Source organism: Orbicella faveolata, unplaced genomic scaffold, assembly GCF_042242905.1.
Source record: "Orbicella faveolata isolate gen_17 unplaced genomic scaffold, um_ofav_v1 contig_2, whole genome shotgun sequence".
In the NCBI taxonomy this organism is placed as follows: domain Eukaryota; kingdom Metazoa; phylum Cnidaria; class Anthozoa; order Scleractinia; family Merulinidae; genus Orbicella; species Orbicella faveolata.
The window spans coordinates 11,618,807-11,644,043 of NW_028301547.1; the positions used below are offsets into that span (position 1 = coordinate 11,618,807).

A 25,237-nucleotide genomic window follows, 5' to 3' on the forward strand; every position below is an offset into this window, starting at 1 on the left:
AGTCTGCAGTCTGCAGTCTGCATTTACCTTGTCTACATTTTGTCACGGTACCCGGTCTGCAGTCTGCATTTGGTACAGACCGGTCTTGTCCCCAAACCTTTTTCGGTAGCGGTAGGTAGGTGGATACGTCGTGTATAGGGCACAAACTGTACTAGAATACGCTAGCTAGATCTCGCAGGTCGCCCGGCTCACGAAACAGGAACTACTCGACTTCTGTATTTCCTGGTGGGAACTGCACGAAAAGTTTCTGAAATCATGGCTACTGCTAAGTTTGACGACATACTAATGGGAATACTGCAGCACTGCGAACAAGTAGAACCTTTTCTTGATGCAATTTTTAGCTTTTTAGCTCGCAGAACGGACTTCTTTCAGGTGATGCACGATCGAAGTGACAAGATGGGATTCCCTCCAGGTGTCGCCGAGAAAATTGTTTTGAAGGTAACCTTTAAGGTGATGGTTATGCTAACAATGCAATCGTTAAGAGGAGGTAATTACTAGTAGTACAGTAACATGCTTCAAAATTCATTTGAGAACAAGCATTTAGTGACATGTTTAGACGAGTTAAAATCAATGCTTTATTTGTAAGTAAGCATTCCTATTATAAGCGGCCACCCTCGGGGAAATGGATAGTGGTCGCTTAAAAGGGGTTGGCCGCTTAGTAGAGGTAAAAACAATAGAAAAGCCCTCATCTGGACTTAAATTACTGGCCGCCTAATAAATGAGTTGCCAGTAATCGGATACCCGTGTTTGCGCAACGAACTTTGGGATGGTCAGGGGGCAAACATTGCAAGTCGCTAGAAGGAAATGTATGGCGAAAAGTTGTTTTGACGCCCAAAAACATGGTTTTGGGAACAGATCAACGCTTTTTCGCCGTTGTTTTATCACAAATGGATTTTGGCAATGTTGATACATGGAAAATGTAAGATTTTGTTTGAATAATCATGAAATAAGAGATACAATTTACCGATAAACTCCCTTTTGCTTGCGTGAGGTTTATTGTGAAATACATTGAAGAGAGTATTGAAAATTTCGATACACGCCTAATCTCGAGAGGCTATCCAGAGCAAATGGTAGAAAAGACACTCCGAGAAGTTAAATATAAAGACAGAAAAGAAGCTGTAAAACAGATATTGAAAATTGCAGAAGGAACTACTACCCTTTGTGTTGGGCAATTTCACTCAATCGTCAATACCAAACTTTGGAAAGCATAATCATGCACAAATGGCACTTTTAAATACAAATACTCAGAGATATATTCAACGAGCCACCCTTTAACAACACAGCAGCCACACAGCATGAGTCGCGTGGACTCATTTGTCATTAAATCAACCCCAGACAGTACAATGATTGCGACCGGACTTATTTCCAGTATTATTTGTATGACTGAGCTTTCAAATAAGCCAAAAGTAGCCTGTACGCAACTTAAAAGGCCTTACTGGGTTATTTCCTCTCAATTTATACTTAATTAATTTTGTAATATTTTCAGACCATTATGCAATGTAAATTTCACAATTAAACCTCACGCAAGCAACGGAGTTTATCGGTAGGTTTTATCACATATTTCACCGTTATTCAAACAAAAGGTTACATATTCCACATATCAACATTGCCCAAATCCATTCGCGATAAAAACGACGGCGAAAAAGCGTTGATCTCTCTCAAAAATCGTTTTCTTGTACCTCGAAACAACTTTTCGCCATACATTTCTTTCCAGCGACTAGCAATGTTTGCCCCCTGACGATCCCAGAGTTCTTCGCACAAACACGGGTATCCGATTACTGGCAACTCATTCATTGGAGTGGCCGTTTAATAGGTGGCCACTTAATAGGGGTTGGACTGTATTTTTATTGATGACCTATTGAATGACATAAATACGGTTGGTTGTAGCCTTAATCAATAATTTTATACTGAAAATCAGATATTAGTATAGCTTCTAGAGGTGAATAGAAGAACAGAGCATTCTGATTTATCAAGAATATGCACTAGAACTATCCATCTCAGACGTCTGTGGACAAGCGCTTTTTTTTGGTCCACTTCACGGACTGTTGATTTTAGTCTGTGGTTCAAAAATTCTGGTCACGTGATAACTTTTTTTGCAGTGCTGTGGTTTGCAAAACACTGATCACATGATGCCATTTTGGTTGTTCCCGTGGCTGCGAAAAGTGGACTGCCTGTCTCATCTTTTTCCCACCTTTGTCAAAGTCCAGAGGAAGGAAAGATTTCCTCTGTGCAATTTAAGATCTTTTATGAAGACAACCTCAAAAGGTGCAAAATACACTGAATGAAAAAAGAAAGGTTTGAACTAATTACTTATCAGGAATTCGGCTGTGAGGTGTTAGGCACAGTTCAGACGCCAAACTTTCCATGAGCGGAACTAAATACATTGAATTAGGTACATAAAAAGTTCAGCGTTTGAATCAATTAAGAACGGCTATTTGAATTTGGAACAACCCAGCCATTCTTCCTGCCTAGCTCAGGTGGGGATTTTGGCTTTGGAATGGCTTTGATTCAGACGTCGAACTTTTCATCAGCCGAACCTAATGCATAAATTATTATAATGTATTTTACAAGCAGTTTTCACTTTCCCTGAAAATCACTGATATTTCGATGTGATTTGGTTTAACTAAATAAAGTTTGGCGAATTTAGTTCGACGTCTGAATCAACAGGTGTACTTTTGATAATTTGGGTTGGTCCAAATTTGAATTAAGTTCGGCTCATGAAAAGTTCGGCATCTGAACTGGGCCTTATAAACCATAGGGGCATTTTCGGAAGGAAAAACTCCAAGAGATGTCTGCATTCAATACAGAGGTGACAAAGACACATTTGTTAACTTGACCTGCAACGAAGATCTTATTGATGCTTGCAGGTGTTTACAGCCAGTGGACAAGTCTGAGGACTTGTATAGACTATCAGTTAGAGTGCATGCTACTGCCAGGCAGTACATGTTAGAACTGAAAGGACGATTGTGAACGAGCCGGCAAAGGGATGATGTGTTTCACCAACACCACGAAAACTTAAGGTTTACATGTAAACAAAATTAAAAGTTCAGGTTACAAATATTCCCTTGATGTCATCATTTTCTTTACAGTAAAAGGGAAGCCCCATAGGAAAAATGATTCAGTTCCGTAGAAACAATGAGGATATCAACAATCCAATTTAAACTTATCATTGCCGCTGTTTACGTTACCATTTGCAATCAGAGTATGAATATGAATATGTCTCTGAATTATAATTCTAGTTGAATAAAGTCCATTAAAAAAAGTAAACAAACAACAACTAAGGAATCTGAACTTTAAAAATTCGCAGACAGCTGGTGCCAGACAGTCTGAACTGAAATTATACATTACACTAGTTATTTTTGTTTTATTTTTTTTATTTTTTGTTTATAAGAACGTCTGATTTTGGGGCTGAGACTGAACATTGTTAATAGTTCTTTGCGATTTGAACCTGAAAACGTTCTTAACATTTTCTTAAAGTTGTTTGGTATTGTAATTCAATAAATCAATGCGGACATGACCAGGAAACCTATCAAAGTGCACTGTTTGTTGTGATGTGGTATCAAGTTGATTGTTACTGTACATCAGCTTGCTCTGATGCCGTGAGCAAGACTTTTTTTACCTTTATATATTTATACTACTCACAAAAAACTAAATAAGCAATATAAAGACGTTCTTAACTGACTCTCAGCCTGGGCATGTTCTTAGTATGTTAGTAAAAATTTTGGTTTATCTCAGCCTGAACGTTTCTATAAAAAAAGGTTCTTATAAGAAAAAGAGTGTATAACAACAACGTAAACAAGCATGCATAAGGTTTTACCTTTCAGTCTTTTTTCATTTCTGCAAACAATAAACTACACATAGTAGGTACTTAAAAAGTAGTGAAAATCAAATAGCCTCTTGAACTCGCGGTTTTCTCTTTAGCTTCTGCTCGCGGGAACAACCAAAGTGGCATCACGTGATCAGTGTTTTGCAAACTGCAGAGCCACAAAAATATTGTCACATGACCAGAATATTTGAACTGCAGACTAAACCAACGGTCCGTGAAGCAGGCCAAAATAAAGCGCTTGCCCACAGACGTCTGAGATGGATAGTATTAACTGTGGAGGATTTGAAACATCTTGAATGCAAGGGGGTGGCCCAGTAGAAAGACAAAATAAGGGGTCTGTGAACTTCTTTCGAGAAACTGAATTCCCTGTTTCTCCACAAACAGAAAATTTCCATTGGGTAAAAGGTGCATGATTAATATGTCATCATCATGTCAAGGATCTACTTCATGCACCTGGCATGGTATTTGAAGTGGTTGTCGGCACTTTATATAGGAGTGCATGCTGCCAAATTTGCATGACCGTAAAATTTATGTTACACTGTTGATTACCCTGTGAACAAGTTATAAGGGAACATATGAAAAATAAAATAATTTGCCAGAGAAAATGGCTGTCCACAGGACACCTGGACACCCGCCTGGCTAAAAGTCTGTTTCCCTGCAAGTTCATTGTTTCTTTCCTGCAAATAAAGTTTCCAAAATATAATGTTTTTCCCAGACTGATAAAAAATAACAGCTTCATAGCCTGCAGAAGTCAGATGGTTCCAATTTCCCCTGTTTTGCTCTTTTTTGCTTTGAACAATAATTGTGTGACAACATACTCCAACACACACATGACACTGTATGGTTGTTGTTTGGTATTTCAAACCTTTTAGATTTAATTTAAGGAGATAGTGACAAGGTGATTACTTAGGGGAGAGGACTAAAAAGCGTTCTTTTTTCCCAAGGAAGTCCTCAGACATTCAATTTTTTGCCACTTTGCGGCTGCTCGCATGCTCCACACTTGCTCTCACATGCTCACATCGCTCTCATGCTCAAAGACAAATAACTCATGAAGAAAAAAAATATCTGTGGACAGAGTACAATAAAGCATATGTTCACTGTTCCTTTAAGAACTTTAAAAGGCAAATCTTCAACATTCTTAAAGTGATTCATTCAATGTGCTCCTCTCCCCTCCTCTTCCTGTCCACACTACATGCTACTTCCCCAGGGCCATTCGGACATAGACATCCCACAGAGAAACATGTGCTCGATTGTTTTACATGTTTGAATAATTTGTCAGGTTATTCATGTAGTCAGTAAAGAACTCAGGATAAAGTTTTCACACTCTAATTTGTAACTTTAGCAAGAATGCATTTTACCCCCACCCACTTAGCTAACGCCAAAAATAAATGAAACAATGACATTTTACCATTTCCTTTGAAACCAACCTTTCAAATTTTCAAAGACAGCCTCTTAGAAAGTCATTACTAACTTTGAGTGTATATTTTCTGTTTGTTGCTTAGATCTTTAAAGCCTACCAACAAATGGTTACAGGTAGTACACCAAAAGCACACAATCAAGGACAGGAAAAAAATTCAGAAAAAAGCAGTTCGAAAGCCAGAGATGAGATGCCTTCAGTTTGTACTTCAACCAATGAAACTACCAGTGATAATGTGAGTTGTTACATATGCATGGCTGTACATACTAGTGAAGCAAGGGGTGAAAGGTTTTTTTTTATGGATGGATTTGGCGTGTATATTTGCGACTTTTGCATCAAATTAAATGAATTTGTGGATTTCAAAAATACAGCAGATTGCAGATCAGCTGTGAATTTTATCACCACTCACATCCACGAATTGCTCTCACATGGGTACCTGAAGGCAAACGGAAACGGGGTCGACCGCGTGAGACTTGGAGAAGGACTGTAGAAAGGGAGCTGGAAAAGGAAGGTTTAAGAACATGGGCAGCAGCAGCATCGGCTGCGGAGGACAGAACAGCCTGGAGGCAGAGAGCTTACGGCCCAATTCTCCACTTGGAGAACGGATAAATGATGATTTGCGACTTTTGCATCAAATTAAATGAATTTGTGGATTTCAAAAATACAGCAGATTGCAGATCAGCTGTGAATTTTGTCCCAAAATCTGTAGTCTACCTGTCATAAAGTTCAGACTGTGGGTCCTAAATGAGGTTCTGATCATAGATCTTCGGTTGACCTGGCCAGCCTTGGTTGATATGTTGGTGTTTTATCCACTATTAATACAATTCAAATAGCAATGTTGCCTTCTGTGAAGGCAACATTTGTTGATAGAGAGCTAAAATATGTTATCTTCAGTTGATAGAACTTTTCAGTATGTTGGCTCAGCCACTGATTTCAGTTTTATCAAATCCTTCACTGGAAATGTAAAGCAAAAGAAGAGCACCACATGAAGTTTATTCTTTCAAACCATACCTGTGCATCTGTCCACATGTCACCTCTTTTTTCTGTCAAACATTTGTATATTCATATGTCGGTTTAAATATTCCAATAAATGGAATCATTTATTTTTTAACACTTCTTGTTTTAATTAATGACTGCAAGGGAAATATCCACAGATGCCAGGATTCCAATGTGATACATGTGCCTCTATCAGTGGTCTTCAACACTGTGTAAAATCAGTTGCTAATTAGGTAGAGGTGGGGTATGAGGTGTTTGGCATCTTGTGTCAGTGGAGTCTAGAATATCAAAAGGATCTAGCAGAGAGCATCAGCTATATGACTATCTTGGTGCCTTCAGTAAGGCTTAACAGCCACCAGAACTTCTGAATTGTGAATTGTCGGCTACAGTGTCAATTCAGTTTGATTTCAAAAATGCCCAAGGTTATAGAGGAAGTTTTTATGCACCTCTTTTTTTGCTCTCTGTAGGGTGCTGCACTAGGGATGCTATCTACTTCAAATTTTATTGAAAGAATTGCATTATTTTAAAAGACCTGATGATTTTTTTCAGTGTATTTGGAACCTAAATTTGCCATGAACCTAACTGATGACATGCAGGAGCCTAATTATTAGCATGTAGTTCAGATAGTACTCTTACACATGCATGAAGCAGCAAAGATAAATGAATACTACATCACTTGCAGGCTGGTCCATCAGTTGTCATGCCTGTATGCCCATCAGGTGTACCTCCAGTGGTCACTTCACTTGAAGTAGAAACATCAGCCTGCACTGACCAGGTGGAAGCCACTTGCAGTGCAAGTACAAGCTCAGTATCAAGTCCTTCTCTTGCCAGGTGCGCAATGAGAGAAATCATCACTACATGTATACCCCAAGATTATAGCATTTATTGATTGCTTAATTATGCATTTGACACATTCACTGAACTTGGTTATTTTAAAACATTTGGGATGACGGTTGGCTGCATCTACAGTGTAGTGTCATATTGTTTGAGCTGACATTGTAAGATATGTCCTAAATTAACTAACTACAGTGCATGTATGATCCAACAACAAGACATTTTATGATGATCTTCTTTTATGATTATTCTCCTTTCATGCCAAGTGCATCTCAAGTGTATTCTTTGTCAGTTAAAAGAATACTCAAGAATTAAGCACAATATTTTGTACTTTAGTTCCTCTCAACCAAAGGAAGATATCAAAACCAGTGAGAGCAAAGGGCTTATTCCTGGCAAGTCAGCTGATTGTTACAATGGAGCTGTTCTTGATAGATATTCTTGGTCACAAACCATAAAAGATATTGAAGTAAAAATTCCAGTGCCAAGTTCAGTAATAAAGGGTCGTGATGTTGGTGTGGAAATTAAGAGTTCCCATTTGAAAGTTTGGTTAAAAAGAGGTGCCTCTTCTGAGTCAGGTACAGTACTTTAGTGTCAAGGCAAGGTTATTGTCGTTCGCATCTCAAATACCTGCTGACATAAATGAATAAATTATAAACAATGGAAATTTTTTTCTATGTACTACTAAACAGGTGATGCTATCCAGTCTTATTTCCAAAAAGTGTCACTTCCAGAAGATTGCCTATAAAAATGTAGAGTTTTAAGTCAAGTTCTTGCCAGTGTAAGCAATCTTGCCTTTTATCCCCCCCCCCTGCTCCCCCCTACTGTCAAACTATCATTTCTGATTCTGAGTGTGACTGATACTTGAATATTACTGAACTGTCCTTGAAAAGTCCTTGTCTTGGAGAAGAGGTCATCTGTATTCCAGCATAGGAGTGACTGTGTTGTTAACATTGAAAACGGATCTCTATAATGGTGCATAACGATATATTTTCACCTTTTCCTGAAGCAATATTTTTTTTACTTTGTTACTCTCAGGGGACAATGTTCTTATTGATGGAAAACTTCAGTGGTCAGTAAAATGTGAAGATTCCATGTGGTTACTTGAAGGTGGTAAGCATATCACTGTTAATTTGGACAAAACAGAGGAAAGGTTTTGGACAGCTGTTCTTGAAGGAGATGCAGAAATAGACAAGACCAAGGTTGATACAACTCGAGACATCAGTGATTTTGATGAACAAACACAGAGTGATTTTCAGCATGTAATGTACGACCACCATCAAAAGCTGCAGGGAAAACCAACCAGTCAGGAAATGGTAAGTGTTCAAAGTGTTTTAGAGTAATGCACTGTTTCTTTAGAAGACTATGTTTGACTTGCATCCACAGACGTGCAAATCCAGTAGAGCTAATTTTTTCCTTGGCCAGCGAGGATCACCTTTTAGAAAAGGATAACTATTGGGGAAGAAGGTTATCCTTCACGTCCCAGGGACAACTTCTCCCCGTTGAAATAGGCCTGCACTTGTAGCTGTCAGTTTGCAGTCAAGTGGTCAACTAAATTACATACTTAGGTTAGTGGGCAATTCTGCTCTTTGTTGACTGTGATTATCTTCTCTTGACTCAGAAAACTCATGAGCTTCTGAAGCAAGCATGGAATGCCAAGGGATCACCTTTTGCTGGCACAGAGTTTGATCCATCAAAAGTCAATATATCACCAAGCTATGGGTGAATGCTGTTTGTTACTCTAATGTGTAATGTTCCAGTCATTGTTATGGTAAGTTAAATGCTTGTGTTAAAGAATAAAAAGAGGACAAGCTACTCTACATGTAGTTTTGTAGATTTTTGAGAACTGCGTGTATATCCAAGCAGACAAATATAAATGGAACTACATACTAAGCTTTAAAACGTTGCCTGTCAATTTGCAAGACTTGGTTTTGTATCTCAGTTGTGTGTTTGTCGTAGAAAATTTCGGAAATTTTACCAGTTATGTCAGTACCTCAGAGATTGGATTAAGCTGGAAAACCATTTAAATTGGAGACAGTTTGCCTACTGTTGTACGTTATATTTATTAACAGAAACAAACTTCGCCCATTAAATTTAAAAGTCAAACAAAAAAAAAACTCGCGTATTTGCCTGGTTTGTTGTTTTTGTTGAGTTAGTCGGTAATTGGACGGAGACCGTCAATGCACACGCTTGCAATTCTGTGCTTTTATTTGAAGGTGCAAAATTGGTTAGATAATAAATTTTTCATTAAATTGCTGTGTGTAGTATTGTTGTAAATTTATAATAGTTTCTTGAATGGCGACTCATCACAGGCTATTTTCGACTCAGATTTACTGAAAGGAGGGTTTGTATTAAGTACTCTCAAATTTTCCTTAGCTTTCCAATGTGTGTGCGTAAGCCAATTTAAACAAGAAGCCGCTTTTATTAAACTTATGAAATCTGACATTGGAACAAACTGTATGTGGAGCGTTACCTCACGGTACACTGATTTTCTCGTCAGATGATAGCTAATCACTCAGCGTCCATCAATACAAGTCAATTATTCTGTCGATCGTCAGCTTAATTTAAGAATTTTATCATTTATGTTCATTTCTTGCCCATTTCTCGCTTTTTCGATATAAACAGAACTATCGAAAAGGTTTTACGGAACCCTGCAAGACGCGAAAACAGCGCGTCGCTTATAGTTGTAAAATAAAATCATAAGGGTTGCGTGGGAATTCCACGGAAAAATTCCGTGAAAAAAATAAAGAGGTGAGATAAGAATTCTGCTATTACAAGACTGCTCAACAATGCTTTGAGTTCTAAGTTTTTATAACTGAACCCAGCAAAGTGTTACGTTACATCATCTACATCGCCTCATGCAAACACGACTACACTAACAAAGAATTACTTTCAATTATCGTCGGTCAACTAAACTAAGTTCCTCTGATACATTGAAACAGTTTCAGTAACAGAACTTATCTCATGAATAACTATGCATGACAGTTTACGTTTGTCACGAGAAGTTAAGTTGCAAGCTTAGTTAATTGTTTTAATTTAAATATTGCAGGAGAAGTTAGCCATGAGTCCTTTTACTGTGAACAGTTCACACTGTAGAATGCATACTGAGGGCGTTTCCATTATTTTCAGCATCCTTATATTGTTCCAGCTTTTCACGGTACTTGTTAAACAAAGTTTGCACTTCACTTATCATTTCCTTTTCCAGTTGATCAAGTGGTGTCTTCTCCTCAGGTTCTGTCATAGGTATGTCCTCTGTAAGCTTTTTTCCTGCAATACAAAAATTTGATTCAAAAGTTGCATATTTACTTGGCGTGGATAGTCCCGATAACGGTTCGGTGATCTATTCTAAAAGGCAATTCTCCAATAAGTTTTATCTTAATTAAGTTTAAATGATTGAATGGGCAAAATGCTGCCGTCCTGTACTGTTTCTAACTGCACACAATAAAGCTATCTGTTTCAGTTTACAAAGATTTAGCAACTATATTTAAATTTAACTAACTCGTGGATTTTAGACTAAGTTTTGTGATGTCAACTAAAACCTCTATACAGTTTCTCGCAACTTTTCGTCGATTCCCTTGTTCTTATTACCCCTACTGAGCAAGGGCGTAGCCAGGGGGGTCCTGGGGAGCCCGTGACCCCCCCTTTTGTACGTCTTAAAGTAAACAACCTACAACAGGTGTCGAAAACGCCATGACAATCTGGTGAGTACCCTCACTTTGAAACAGTTTGAGCCCCCTTTGAAAAATTCTGGCTACGCCCCTGCTGAGCAGTTACGTCGAGGTATATAATTGGAGTTTCGCAGGTTTCGTAGTTGAATTTGCGGTAAAAGATCGAAAATCGCCTAGCGACCAGAAATGCTGTTAAAGTCTAACGTTCCCTTGTGAAAAGGGATCATGTACTAAGGCACGTCACGGATGTGAATAAAGTTAATACGCGGTCTTTTTCTGAGGTTTCCTCATCGATTCACTGGTCTCTTTCACGACAATGTTATTGTCGTGAAAGCGAACAATGACATGAGCGAGCATCATGACTAATGTCATGACGTTTAGCAGAAAACCCGCGAAAAATCACTCTTTCTTAGAAATTCGAAAGGTACCAGTCAGTGTTAACTAAATAAAGCACACGTAGATCTATAGCAGTGCACTGTTTCATTTTTCATCTATTACTTTCTTACCAGATTAGCTCACCTTAAATGCGTATTTTTTTTTTTAGAATTCTGAGCATTTACAAGCGGCAATAAGGGCTCTTACAAGCGGTAAATTTTACCGGTTACCGCCTGATAAGGAGAACCCTGCAATGACCGCTTTTTCGCTTCAGTAACAGGAAGAAAAAGACATCTGCTGGACCAGGGTATAATAATAATAAGAAAATAAATGAAATGACTTGCCTTTCTTCCACGTACATCGGCCCGGTCTGAAGTAAAACAGCTCGGCCAATAAGCCAACTAAGAAAATGACGGCCACTAACGCCAGGCAGGTGTACAGTGAAGGAAAAAACAGATCACCAGTTGGATCAAAGATACTCTGAGAGTTCTGTACCGCCTCATCTCCTCCTCCCTGCAAACAGCAAACAAGACAGTTACATCGCTATCTTCAAAACTAATTGACACGAGATTTACTCTATGCTGACAAAATCATCTGTTTTGATTGTCGTGACTTCCGGAATTCTCTATTTTCCAATTGCCCATAATTCACTCTGTTTGCCCCCCAAATTTTGCATCAACTATTGTTGTGACGGAAATGCTCTTGGGAATATGTAGACCTCCCAAGAGAATTCCACAACAATAGTTTATGCAAAATTTGGGGGGGCAAACAGAGTGAATTATGGGCAATTGGAAAATAGAGAATAGCTTTTTGCTTGAACATTTCAACTGAAAGCCGGTTTAATTTCCCAGTACAACAGAATTACAGTTAAACAATTATGGACTGACGGACGGACGGACTGACTGACTGACTGACTGACTGACTGACTGACAGATTGACAGACTGACGAACGGACTGACGGACGGAATGATGAACAAACTGACCGACGGACGGACGGACTGTCTGACTGACTTAAACAGATAAACATATATTCACCTTTAGTGTTTTAGTAAGTTCCTTTCTTGTGAAGTCATAGAGCAGGTACTTGTCTTCGGCAATCAAATTTCTAAAGCACTTTTCTAGATGACTATCGTTCACTACAGCGCCATAGGAAAGCGTATCCTCTTTAAGGATTTGGTCTGTTTTGAACTCACTGTTTGGAAACAAGCTGTCCGTATAGTGACTTATTTGGTAATTGTCCAAGAGAACACCTGAAGTAGTGCAGCAGAACTAGTTAGAACGAAATATTTAATCAATCCGCGTTAATCATCTCCCTCAGTAAATTAACAAGATTGTACACACCAATGAAGTCGTGTTATTTAAAATAATCATTTATATCAGGTAAACAAAAGCGGCTTGCATATGACATAAACAGTCGTCTGCGACCACAACCATTGATGCTACTCTGTATAAAGATGTTCTTATACCTAACTGTACACCTTCGGTTTCGGTACCCGGCATAGCAAGACTAAACGTGCCTAACACACACGGCCAAAGAGAACTAAATTAGGTATTTCATGCACCGTACCCAGAGTGGGCCAAAAGTCCGGTCGTATTAGGTTATTGACTTGATATCACAGGTTACGAGTACATTTAGGCTCGGCATCTGATTGGCTTATTGGAGAACTGGGTGCGGTAATTACAACTAGCAGTCCAGCACGTTACCTTCAATGTCTCCTTTACCCAAGGCTTGTCTCATTTCCTCAACGGAATTGTAGACTGAAAAGGAAAGGCTTTAACTTATGAACGATTTAAAATTACTGGGAATCAAAGCCAAACAAAATGAATAGTACAATAATGAAAACAAAACTAAGCATAATATACATTAAAGCTATACTAGACACGGACTTAATTCTCTCTTGTTACAGGGGAATCGGAGGTAGCCGCTTAATAAGAGCTCGTCAAGATTTCGTATTAAATTTTGGTTGGCCGCTTAATAGGGGTAAAGACAATAGAAAAACCCTAAACGAGATGACCAAACGGTGACCGCGGCCGCTCACAGTAATAGAGGTGGCTGGTCAATAGGGGTTTTATTTACAGTATTTTACAACAATTTCGGGACTTATAACTGGCGACTTTATAAGGCACGGCCGGTTAATAGAGGTTAGTCTGTATTTCGAAATTCTTTCGTCTTAACATGTCGCATAGTGCATGCAGACTTGTGAAATATTGAGTGTTGCAGCAAATTGTATATACCTTTGTACGTGTGGTATTTATGCAAGTTAACTGTTCAGCCTGAGTAAAACATGTTTTAAAACTTTTCTTTCATCACTTACGTGTCACATCAGCTTGTTGTTGCATTCCTATTGCCAATTCTATCGAGCGTTTTAGAACGCCCACCTGAAAAAGGCACACAGAAATAGACAATTATTATCGTACGCAGATTCGCACTGAATTAGCCAATCAGAGGCCGTGTCTGCTATCCTGATATCCTTCGATATCAAGTCAGTGATCTGTTATACCAGATTTATCTCCCCATTATGGTAAATTGAAATACCTTATTCCACAACCATAGCTAAGTTTTATGAGAGGGTCAATAGTTAGCTAAAATCGGCCAATCAGGTTGCTCTATTGCCAGTCCAAATTTTCTAAGTATTGGACCGGAAACTGTGCCAAATGTTCCTGTGAGATCATTCTTAAAAGTGCTCTTGTACCTTCATGGCTTACTTTTCTAACGGAATTAATTTCCACGTTAAAGATTCTTTTTCTTTAAACTTTCTTTGTCTTTTTTTGGAAAACGTCAAACGTAAGAGGACGTCAAGTTGGCTGGCGATGAGAACTAGAATTTGGATACGAGTAATACCGAATAATTCGTGCATACTAGTAATTCGTGTAATTTCGTATATACGAGTAATTCATGTCTTGGTGCGATTCATCGGCATAACAGGCTCGTGTGGTCTCGCCAAGGGTATTTTAGATTATCCACTTCTCGCCAACCATATAGCTCGGCCAAATTCGTCTGATGTAGTAGGTTTCAATAACTAGAATATAACAGATATAAACTATTCTTTTATTCTGGTTTCTATTCTGGCTATCATCAGAAAAGAAATGTAAGGTCAGCTTGGGATATTCCATTTTTCGTCACCCTACCCCTGTGAAAACGGACGTTAAATTTTGTTAATAGTAATGGTTTGATTAAACCATTCATGTATGTGGATTAAATAACTACCTTTGATCCTGGAAGGCTTTTTTTGGTGTCCAAGCTTATTGTTGTCAGTGATGTTGTTAACGTAGCGGTGAATATTGAACAAATGCAGATTCCAACTAAAATCCAGGCCACTGCAAAGGTTCGTCCAAGGACTGATATGGGTGCACGGTCACCATATCTGCATGTTTTAAACAGGAAATAAAAATTAAAGCTTTTAGTGCATACGCTTTCAACAAAGGTGGTATAGACCATTAAGACGATTCCTTAGAAATAACACTTGACGTTAGATTTTTTTCAATTGTTTTGTGGTGGTTCCTAATAATGCAGGTATTCGAAATGTGCGATAAAGAACATATGGCACGGTGCTCGTTTAAGAGTCATAACTTGTCAAAGGTGCATCAAAAATCTGTGCAATGGTACCCATTAAGTGCGTTTTTCTTTTTCTGAATGCCGCTTACGCTTCGGTTAAACACATGGAGTTAATATTAAAAAGTCTCAATAGATACATTGCATCGTCTTAAAGGAACAATTTGATATGTGTTTCTTGGCAAATACCTACATCTTGGACCAGAGTTGACAAAAAGTCTTTCTAGCGTGCGTCTTCTAGGGGTGGTAAGGTTCAGGTCACGAGTGAAAGGGTAAGTAAACATTTTTGGCAGTGATTTTGTTACCTGACGTTAAAATTTTTTCTTACTCATTCATTGGAAAGGCAATGAATTATAGACTAATTTAATGCAATAAAAAAGGTACCTTACGGTGCTTGTTTAAGAGAAAACAAGCATTTATTTCGCTGTCGAGCTTAATTTGATGGAAATCTCTTACGTTGTGTGTGTGCACGCGCTCATGTGCGCGCGCTAATGACGCGAAAATCGTGCGCAGTAGGGATGCGCAATGCAATACTAAGAAATCACCTTAAAAAAACTTGTTACTATTCTCCAATAAAAAAGTGCTTGACCGAGCTGTGATCAGTTGTCAAGCAAGCAAAGCAACGATAGTTTGAAAGAAATGTAGGAGAGTGTATCTCTGTATCAGCGACTTCATTTGTGATTTTCTACTACTACTAGTTACTAAACTAAGGGGAAACTGCTATAGGGATTGTGCTGAATTTATGACTTAGCACCTTTAGTGACCCACGAAACGCAGTCAGAGTAGAACGAAATGCAGTCAGATTAGAACAGCAGGCTAAAGATACTGAAGATATTATGTGAATTGCTGACAGTTCCCTGTAACAAGCTTTCGGCGATTTTGGCAAAGTCGCAAAACCTCATGCACGCCGGCAACTCAGCATCCGATGATAACAATTGGATGTTCTAATATAGTAATTTTTCCTTAAAACTACCAAGCCTCGCGCGAACTACCTTGAAATGTAAAACTACCCGGGACTATTATCGTTATAGGAGCTAGAACGTATTACCCCACTGTTGTCATGGAGACAAACGCCCACCAAAATCCTTCCCAGGAGCCTCTGAAAAAATCGCGAGGGAATTCTTTTTCGTTGAACCAAGTATCCTGAAACAGAATAAGTCAAAAGTGTATTAACCACAAACTTGACTCTCCTAACTTCCATTTTTAACACTTTTCTGACCAAAGCACCTGCGATAGAACAGTGAACTTATCAGAAAAAGTAAGCTCCCCTAAACTAATATGGTGATAGCCTCCTGTTGGTTTTTACTTCCACAGTTATTGACAAACTCAGTAATTATGACCTGTGAAGTGCAGCAATAGAAAATCTTAGTGGGATACATTTTGGAAGAAATGCCATCCTATGTTATAATATTTGCGCCTTCAAAATCCCCCTTAATCTTCATTCCTAAATGTTTTTAAAGGTTAGTACTCCAGCACACAATAAATAAGAGAGAATTAGAAGAATCGTGCAATGCCACTCACCAAAAGCCACAGAAAAACGCCCGCCAAAATTGAAAGCAGGATAGTCAGAATCAACACTGGCCAAGCTTCAAATACAGACATCAAGAGCTTCTTTGGGTAACTCTCCCGCTTTCCTTTAGGAACAACAAACGCTATACTGGCAGGGGGTACGAGGCTGATCATGTTAAGCTTCTCATTTGTTGCCTCCTGCTTGTCGACTATCACTGGGAAAATCACGTGCGAGTCACGTGCCTTGCGGAGAAGCTGTTCGGGATCAGTCTCTGGCGGTTCGTATATAACTTCCCAACAGTTTAAGCTGTAGTTACCACAACAGTTGCTCAACATGAGTCTTAACAAAGCTGCAAAAGAACAGACAAGTGGATAAACATGAGACATTTGCGACCCAGTTCATCTTGGTGCTCACCGTATTTAGAGAGTCTTGATGACGGTGTTGGCGTCTCAATTATCAGGTCCATTTTCACCAATGTCTCAGCTATCTGTTAATATTTCATCTCATTTCTCAGCTATTCTGCAGACCTTAGATCTCAGGTATCAGTTAAAAAACGCGTCATTTAACAGCTGCCAGTTAAAATGTTGAGTCTCACCCTCTTTTACAAAGAGATGATCGAAGACTCGGCGTGCGCATGCGCAAGCTGTAACGTTTAACCAAGAGATGACCAAGGTACTTACCTTGATTTTCTTTTCTGTTATATCATTGGATGCTATTGTTTATTAGCTCATGATATTCATGATATTTAGGATATTCCTTTATCGATCTCGCGATCAGTCTCAAGAAATGGCGAAAGAAGTGGATTTCTCCTTAGGATTCTATTTTTATGTTCTTATTCCCATGCTCTACTCAGTTTTACTGTCAATAAATAAACCAATCGGACGACAGTTAATACCTAGTGCGTGTGGACGAGTAAACCCTTTAGGCGACTGCATGATGAATTCGATGCTCATTACTAAATTTGACCGCATTTTCTTTGTAAATCTGTTGACAAATTCCTTGAAATTTGAACATAAGTCATTCTTAGATAATTTAAGATTCAACGGTTGAAACAGATGAAAACTGGGTGTTTTCTTTTTTTCGGTGCTGATACTTTAACAGTAGCAGCGCCGAAAAAAACAGTCAAATTAGAGACCTTTAGATCCACGTTTACTGCAAACTTCTGACTGCGGTTTGAGGTTAGAAGTTTGCCGTTCGGACGTTAGTCAATTTAGACTGGAGTAAACTGTAGCGGATATAAATCATCCTGTCAATACATTGGAAATTATCAAAATAACGCCAAAAAAAGTGAATAAAAATGGTACGTTTTCTAGAATGTACAGCTTTCCTAGGAAATAAAGCATCATAAAACACACATTCAACTTAAGCCGCCGCCATATTGGATTTCCAGTTAGGATCAGTGCCTTTCTACAAACGACAACAAAAGGCTAGGTAACTGCTTATTTTCCTAAAAACTATAACCAAAGTTGTAGAAAAAGAGTTACTTTACGTGGTATGAAATAAAATTCAAGGCAATAAAGGTTGAGGTAAATGGCTTACGTGAAAACCTACTTCTTGACGTTCAAAACGGGGGTAAGTACTTGGTGTAAGCTAACTACGGCATAAGGATGTCTAAGTGCGGCTAAGGATGTCTAAGTATGTCTACGTACGCCTAAGGATGGCTAAGTACGGCTAAGGATGTCTAAGTACGGCTAAGGATGTCTAAGTACGGCTAAGGATGTCGAAGTATGTTTACGTACGCCTAAGGTGACTAACGGTCTCTAAGAATGTTTAGATGCAGCTAAGGACCCCTATGTATAAGTGTAAACGCCCAGACCATTACGTGAGTGCCTACATCAAGTAGTTACCAAAACTCTCCCGAACGTCTGGTTCTGGTCACGTGACCCCTAGCCGTTTGTCGTTATCTAAAAAGTCTTAATATCGTAAACAACTGAGGTAGATTTACCTTTATTTTGAGCTTTAACATGGACATTACTCGATATCAGTTTACGATATTAAGACTCTTTAATATTCCCATTTATTATATGGTCGTGTGTACAGACCTCACTGCGTTCGGTCTGTACTCCCGACCTCGGTCAAGATTCTCCCATACAGACCTCCTGCTCGGTTAATAAAAGCTAAAAATTTCTTTATATTTCGAACATACAAACAGACACGCCGCTTGTATGGGCCGCCTGTGTCTAAATCCACTTCCATTTAGACTCCTTTAAGAACCTGCTTTAGCCTAAGATTTGAATCGAGGTCTTGTTTTCTGGTCATTTTTAAAAAAAAAAAAAACGTTAGAATTCGTAAATCAAAAAAATATAGAATAGGATTTGTATTTGTTTAGACTGCAGTCATTAAGACATGACTGTGCATATTTTAGGTAAACAATAGCAGTACCAATATTCTTTTAGCCACAAAAACATTTTTGTAAAGAAAATAAGAACCTAGAAATAGCCTTATCTCCCAATAAATACCAATATTATCAGAACCTTCTGTGTCTAACGAGGACAAAGACAGGTTCTTATATGAGGGTTTTACTGTGTACGATATCCTCGCGCTATAATTTGCACATGAGCCGAAGCGTGACACTATCCCAAAATCGTGGACTACTTAGTACACTCATTTGTTGATGAGAACTATTTATAAGGTCAAGTCAGTGGAACAATAGAAGGGTCTCACATACACGCTGGGGCGCCGTTTACTTTGTTTATCTAAAACTCAAAATTGTATATTTATTTCTGAGCTTAGTACTCATGCGTGTTGTGGGGTTAAGTAGGTTAACGAGAAGCCGGACTGCTAAGATACAATAAAACCTCGGAATGCATGTCAAAATTTAGAAACATCTACAAGGTTGGAGAAGTAGAAATAGGTTGGAGTAGCCAACAGATAGATTGTAAACAAAGATAATCTGGTATAATACCCGTTTAATCCAAAATGCCATTTTGTTTCTTGAGTTATCTCTCCTGCAGCTCCCTCCCCCGTCATTTTGCAATCCAGGTTACCCCAGTTTGGCCGCACATCGCTTTACACTAAAGAATACATGGTCGCCGTTCAGAAAATGTTTTAGATTACCTGGCAATATTCCTTCAGTAACGTTTTCTCCTTGAAAAGAAAAGGGAGGTCGAATGAGCCATGAAACATCGATGCAAGCCGGACAGATTGCTGGTCCTTGCCGACATGTTCTGCTCGCTGACGATGATGGACATTTGGCTTCGATTTTTTCCAGGTTATAAAACAGTAAAACCAAGAAAACATAACAAGTAAATGTAGCAAATCTGTACATTTTTCGTTTGATGAAGACGATTCGTCAGTGGGTTGAGGTGATATTTCACTCGGACCTGGCGACAGCGATGTTTCTGTGGTTTAGCTTGCTGCTTGGTAGGGGAGAACAAGTCTGCGTTACTTTTCTCAATCCCTTGGGATGCGAAATCTTAGCAATAGTTTTATGCGCTCTGAAAACACAGTAGGGAATGCCTGTTACATGTAATTTATACTGATTGAATGAGCAAATACAAAAAAGAACGGCGAGATTCGGTTGAATACATCAAAAAAATGCGTTGAGCCGAGACGACAGTAGACAGACACGCAGCATAATTTACGCTCTAGTCTGTCACGCAAATAATGGAAAGGGGACGAGAGACTTGAATGCAACAACGAAACCGGAAAAAAGAGAGCAAATACCGCAATGTAGTGTAGTGCCTGGGTAAGTGGCGCTGTCGATAATGTGAAGACTAAAAGTGAGGAAAAAACGAGCGACATAGCGCGAAAACTACGGCACTTCATTTCCAAATGGTTGTTCAAACAATCAAACTGCATATTTAAACTACAATTCAATCATATACTTTCACAAGCGCTAGCCTGCGTGGCAACCATTTATTAGGGTATCACCATAACAACACATGGTTAAACTAAAGAAACATAATAGCTTACTAAATAAAATAAAATAAAATAAAATAAAATAAAATAAAATAAAATAAAAACAGAACTTATTTTACAAACGAAATTTCTTGTCTCAGGGGCATTGCTTGGAAAATAAAAGCAACTGAGTTGATCGACATACAGTAGAATCAATGCCATTAATTTTTTTTGCATCAAGATCTATAACTCATAAGAAGACTATGTTGGTTTGTTATTTCATTAAAGAATGTTAAACGTAACCTATCATATAACTGGCATGAGAAAAGAAAGTGTATTTCATGTTCAACCTCATTTGAATGACAGAAAAAAGCATAGTCTCAAATTTCTAGGAGTCTTCAGTCGGTATTGTGTGTCTACCTGTTTCAATACCTGATTTATGATTCCTTAATCGAAATTTGTTAATAGCGATTCTGTGATGAGGATTGTTAAACACATCGATGGAAATAGATTTTTGGTATCTCTCCTAAAAGAAGCGTAAAAATTAAATTTTCTGTTTGCGTCAATTAATTTTAACTGAGGGGCTGTTCACGCTTTTCTAATGTTTTCTTTAATGTGGGAAGTAAAGCGTTTTTCGTTATTTTCATTTGAAGTGATAGAACTCGAATTGTACGTGATGCGAAGTTGAACAATTTTTTGCATCATACCTGTCTGGTTTTTATCAGCCATCTCCTTAGAGAGACGTGGTTTGACGATATTATTTTGTGGCAAACTTTGAAGATGAATCCAGAATTTTTTTATGGAAGTTTCAAAGGCCAATTTTATAGGTAGTCTACCAAGCTCATTTCTGGTTGCAACGTTTAGGCATTGTATATTTACCCCAAGAATTCGAAATTGTTTGCAAAAATATATGTTTTTTCAATATCATCTTTCTCCCAAGTTTTAGCATCCTCTTTATCATATAAACTCCAGACTTCTGAACCGTACACTGAGAAGAATAGGAAGACAAAGAGATGATCAAAAAGTTTATATTACGGTGACATCGAGGGATAATTTTGACAAATCTAAGTAACGACGAGTAGCAAAGATGAATCTTCTTGTTTTATCGTGATTGTGACAATCACGAAAATTGCTTTTTGCAGAAAAATTAATTCCAAGGAAAGTATAATTAATGACAAATCGATTAAAATTAATTCCAAGGAAAGTATAATTAATGACAAATCGATTTTATCATCGTTTATTTCAAAGTAATATTTGTCAAGGGATGATTTCCCACATTTCTTTTGAAAGATCACAACTTTTGTTTTCTAGAGCATCCAATCGTTACAATATTTTGCGAGAATGGAATGTGCCTTTTCTAGGCCTTTAGCTGAGTGAGAGACTAACACTAAATCGTCCATATACAATAAACAGTTTCAATTTGAGCCGTTAGCTTATGTGATGGGATCTGTGTCTTCTCGGTCTAGTAAAAAGGGATTTCATTTTTTAAGTGACGTATTGAATAAAATGGGCGAACAAATACAGCCTTCCCGTACACCTTTCTGGTAGTCAAAAAATTCTGTCCCCACGCATAAAAACACTAAATGTGACAGAGATCTACACCAGAAACCAACTGAAAGCATTAACAGCAGAAAAATGCAATTGAACAAATGACGGGTGTTGCATAGCCAAACCCAGCTGGGAGTCAGCATCTCGAGTAGAGAGCCGGGTTTCCGTCGCCAAAGGAGAAGAGACCGAGAGAGACCTGGCGACGGACAATAGGAAAGGAGATGCTGGCGGACAGAGCGACTCCTGAAAATGTAACTTTTTTCACGCTATGAGCGTGCATGAGTTTGATTTCATTGCTCGCTAAGTTATAAGCCAGGTTTCGCCGTAGGGGGTTTATTAGAGAGCAACGCACTACTTGGGAATGAAAGAGTAGGCGCTGATCAAGTTGAATAAATCTATGACGTTATTCCTCTGTGCTTTTTGGAGAGCAGTAAAGATTATAGCTTTGAGTTAGCAACTGAGTTAGGTTAGAGGGCCAATAGCTAAAATCGACCAGTCAGATCAGTTGTTCCATTGCCGGTGCAATATTTCCTAAGTATTGGACTGTGCACTGTCCCCGAATGATCCCTCTCCGCCACTAATGACGATTTTCTGGTTGATTTTTGTGGCTTACTCAGTTACCAAAAGAATAAAATTACCCCTTACAATTTTTTTTCTTTTTCTTCTAATTAATTTCCTTTTCTTTCCTTTCTGTTGAGATCGTCAAATGCGAGCGTAAAACATCAATTCTAATCTCAGAATTGCGCTCTGGTCTTGTTTTGGTGTTTTTCCAGTCCGTGATCATGAGATTTTTGCTGAACCTTTTCAGTCATGTAGTAATTATCTGCAAATAGGACTAAGCGTACGCGTAAGTTTTTTGGGCGTTTTTAAAAATAATAAAAATAAATAACTTTACTTAAGTGTCAACTGTATTTAGCACTCTTGTGCTAATTGCGGACACTGTAAATAATGAAACAAATACATGTAGAACATAAACTATTAAAAATCCCAATTGGTGAGAGGCCGGCTGTTTGCACAACGCGGTGGCGGAGTTGAACTCGGGAATACCGAGTTCAAATCCAGGCGGCAGGGTGGATGATTTGAACCAGGGACCTCCAGATTTCAAATTCAGCGCCCCGAACCACTTGAATCCACGCCGCCTCCAGTTTTCTATAATTTGGGCGCGTTTTTAATTAAACAATTATTCCACGCGCGCTTCTTGGATGTGAGATGATCAAAGCCAAATCGGTGCTACGCGCCTCGTTGGCTATCTATCATCTCCAGGAGCCCAGGGGCTCCTTTTATCTCATATTCAACGCGCGCTCATGGAATAATTGTTACTGTAAATATGTAAAATAGCAACTCAGTATTAATTTTAGACGTGCAAACTAAGCAGTGAGTTTTCCCGTATTCGGGTACGTTCCGCGTTATATTTCGGCGACAAACAGCAGGTGAAATCCTGCTTGCAATTTACTGTTTTTTGAGACTGAATTGAAATGAATGATGAATCATTGAATGATGAATGATCGAGATGGAAATGAATGATGTGGTGGCAAGACCGGAGAACTTTTACACAGAAAGCTATTGATATTATTTTGAAGTTATTATTTTCAACTTAGTTTTTATGGTCACTTTGCTGACTGGAATTTTTTTAGCTTAGCGAATTAGCAGGGAACTTTTTTAGCCACAAACCGGTGCGTGGCTTATTTCTTAATTGCTTACAGTTCTCTGAAGTAATTAATTGCTTATAGCTGCGCCTTGAGTGCTTCAGTGCACGAAACACACACACCCAAAAAAACTATTTAGCAAAATTGAACTGAATACCACGAACAAAAAAATTTAAATATGACTTCATTAAACTTTCATCAGGTGAGATTGTTATTTTTTGTTTCAAATAACATAAATAGACATAACACTATAAACAAATCAATCACGGTACAGTGTGAAATGAAACTGACGGGATGTGTGTGAATTGAACTGAATGGGTTACAGCTGTTATCAAATATTAACATCCTCTCTAGCTCGCACCAAATACAACCAACTGTTACCATAACAGTGAGACAGCTTCAATTACTTTCAGGCTGCTTGTGAAAAAAGGTGGGTCTACTAAGATAGAATTAATCTTGGCTCTTATTTGGCTGACAAGACTAAAACCAGTAGATGGGGAACACTTCACCGGGAAAAGTGTGAAACTTAAATTAAGCCTTTAGATGACACATGCATCTTTTTACAAAATAAAAGCCGCACGAATCACGGAGGGCTGAATTTTGAGCCGCTATGAATATTTACCTTACCGTCAAGAAATCCTTCAATAGTAGAGTTGCCATGTTTGAACACATACGGCCTTCTGGGAAGCCATGAAACACGCACACATTTTGCAGGGCATGATGGCACTGCTGGGCAGTTTCGAGAAAACTGTTCCTCGTTGCATTGCGATTCAAAATAACTAGTCGCCTGATTCACATTTTGAAGAAGAAAACAAACAGAGACCAGTAAGGCTTTTACGCTGCAGTGAAGAGTTCCGGACCGCATTTCTGTTCCGGCAAGACTCGAAATGCTGTGCAATTGAAAATAGTGGATTTTAACTGTGCTCAATTTAAATTTCAGAACTCATTTTGTAGCTCAGTCATGTAGACAGAAAGCCAGCTACTGACTTTCAAACCGTGCCAACTTTCTATAAATAATTGATGATTTATGTTATGCGATATTCATCCAATTCAGATTGCCAATCACAAATTAGACTCTTCCCAACTTCCCCGATTCATTTATCATTTTATGCCATTTTACATGATGTACAAAGTTATCAGTGGCCGATGTGTTGCCACACGCTTTAGGGCGCCGCACAGTGATATCTCCATTCTTGCTCCCTTGGCATAAAATGTTAGAAGAAATCTTTCCTTGATTTTTCGAACTTTCCGATTTTTCGAACCAATTTTCGTTCCTCTAAGTGATTTAAAAACGGTATTTCACTTTAGATCATCATTAGCTAGACAGAGGATACAATTCAACTTTATTTCCTGGATCCTTTTATGAAGGGATATGGTGTTCATAACGATCTCCGCTGACCCCCAGAACTTGCATGCCCTTTCTTGCACAACATGGTCCAAAACGCTCAATCAAGATAATCTATTGTCTATCGTTTCGATTGACACTGACTCTTGTTCAGTCTACCAATAATAATCCCAGGGGTGCCCAACTAAGCCAGCAATTTGGCCTGGGGGGGACTCTCAGGTTAAAGGGGTGGGGATGTTCGCGTATAAATTTAGGATTATGGTCTCTTGATTTGAAACGTTTAGGGCAGAACTCATTTTTTTAGCATTTTTTATTATTATTAATTTTTAGGTAGATCTGGCATGAACTCCTATAACTACTTCAAAGATAAAAGCATTTTTGTATATATTTGAGTCACGCTACAGCTCTAATCCATGTATCTGCTTTAGAATGGCATCCTTTGGGGTTCTAGAAAAATCTTAGCCAATCTTATGTTGGTCTCCTTTAGGAATTTAATTTAACAACTATTGGACGCAGTTGAGCAAAATGTCGTGATTTGTCAGTGACGAGCAGATCAATTATTTGCCGAAGTCAGAGGCTGAAGCAAATAATTGATCTGCGCAGTAGCTCTCTACTTCTACTGATACTAACTTTCGGAAAAAGATCATGATCTAAGAGAAAATATCCCCCATACTTGAGCCTC

At 38.5% G+C, this 25,237-nt stretch overlaps 2 protein-coding genes across 5 annotated transcripts; one reads left to right on the forward strand and one right to left on the reverse strand.

The window, feature by feature from the left end:
- The first annotated feature begins 142 nt into the window (after positions 1-142).
- On the forward strand, positions 143-16,216 carry LOC110046017 (nudC domain-containing protein 3-like). 3 transcript variants are annotated; one of them, XM_089289597.1, is made up of 7 exons: positions 143-438; positions 5,329-5,478; positions 6,922-7,070; positions 7,410-7,648; positions 8,109-8,386; positions 8,692-8,841; positions 16,127-16,216. In XM_089289597.1, the coding sequence occupies exons 1-6, from the start codon at positions 256-258 to the stop codon at positions 8,794-8,796; spliced, it is 1,104 nt and encodes a 367-aa protein (XP_089145723.1). In that variant the 5' UTR covers positions 143-255; the 3' UTR covers positions 8,797-8,841; positions 16,127-16,216. The 3 variants fall into 3 exon arrangements, with proteins under 3 accessions (XP_089145723.1, XP_089145724.1, XP_020607337.2); XM_089289598.1 differs by lacking the exon at positions 16,127-16,216 and adding an exon at positions 10,276-10,538; XM_020751678.2 differs by lacking the exon at positions 16,127-16,216 and having other exon boundaries at positions 8,692-9,326.
- On the reverse strand, positions 9,864-24,203 carry LOC110046016 (uncharacterized). Of its 2 annotated transcripts, none has more exons than XM_020751675.2 (9): positions 23,838-24,203; positions 16,188-16,525; positions 15,715-15,809; positions 14,322-14,478; positions 13,429-13,492; positions 12,818-12,871; positions 12,149-12,363; positions 11,458-11,626; positions 9,864-10,337 (listed from the first exon to the last, which is right to left on the reverse strand). In XM_020751675.2, exons 1-9 carry the CDS (start codon positions 24,073-24,075, stop codon positions 10,156-10,158), a joined length of 1,512 nt encoding a protein of 503 aa, XP_020607334.1. In that variant the 5' UTR covers positions 24,076-24,203; the 3' UTR covers positions 9,864-10,155. The 2 variants fall into 2 exon arrangements, with proteins under 2 accessions (XP_020607334.1, XP_020607336.1); XM_020751677.2 differs by lacking the exon at positions 23,838-24,203 and adding an exon at positions 19,234-19,864.
- Positions 24,204-25,237: the final 1,034 nt, after the last annotated feature.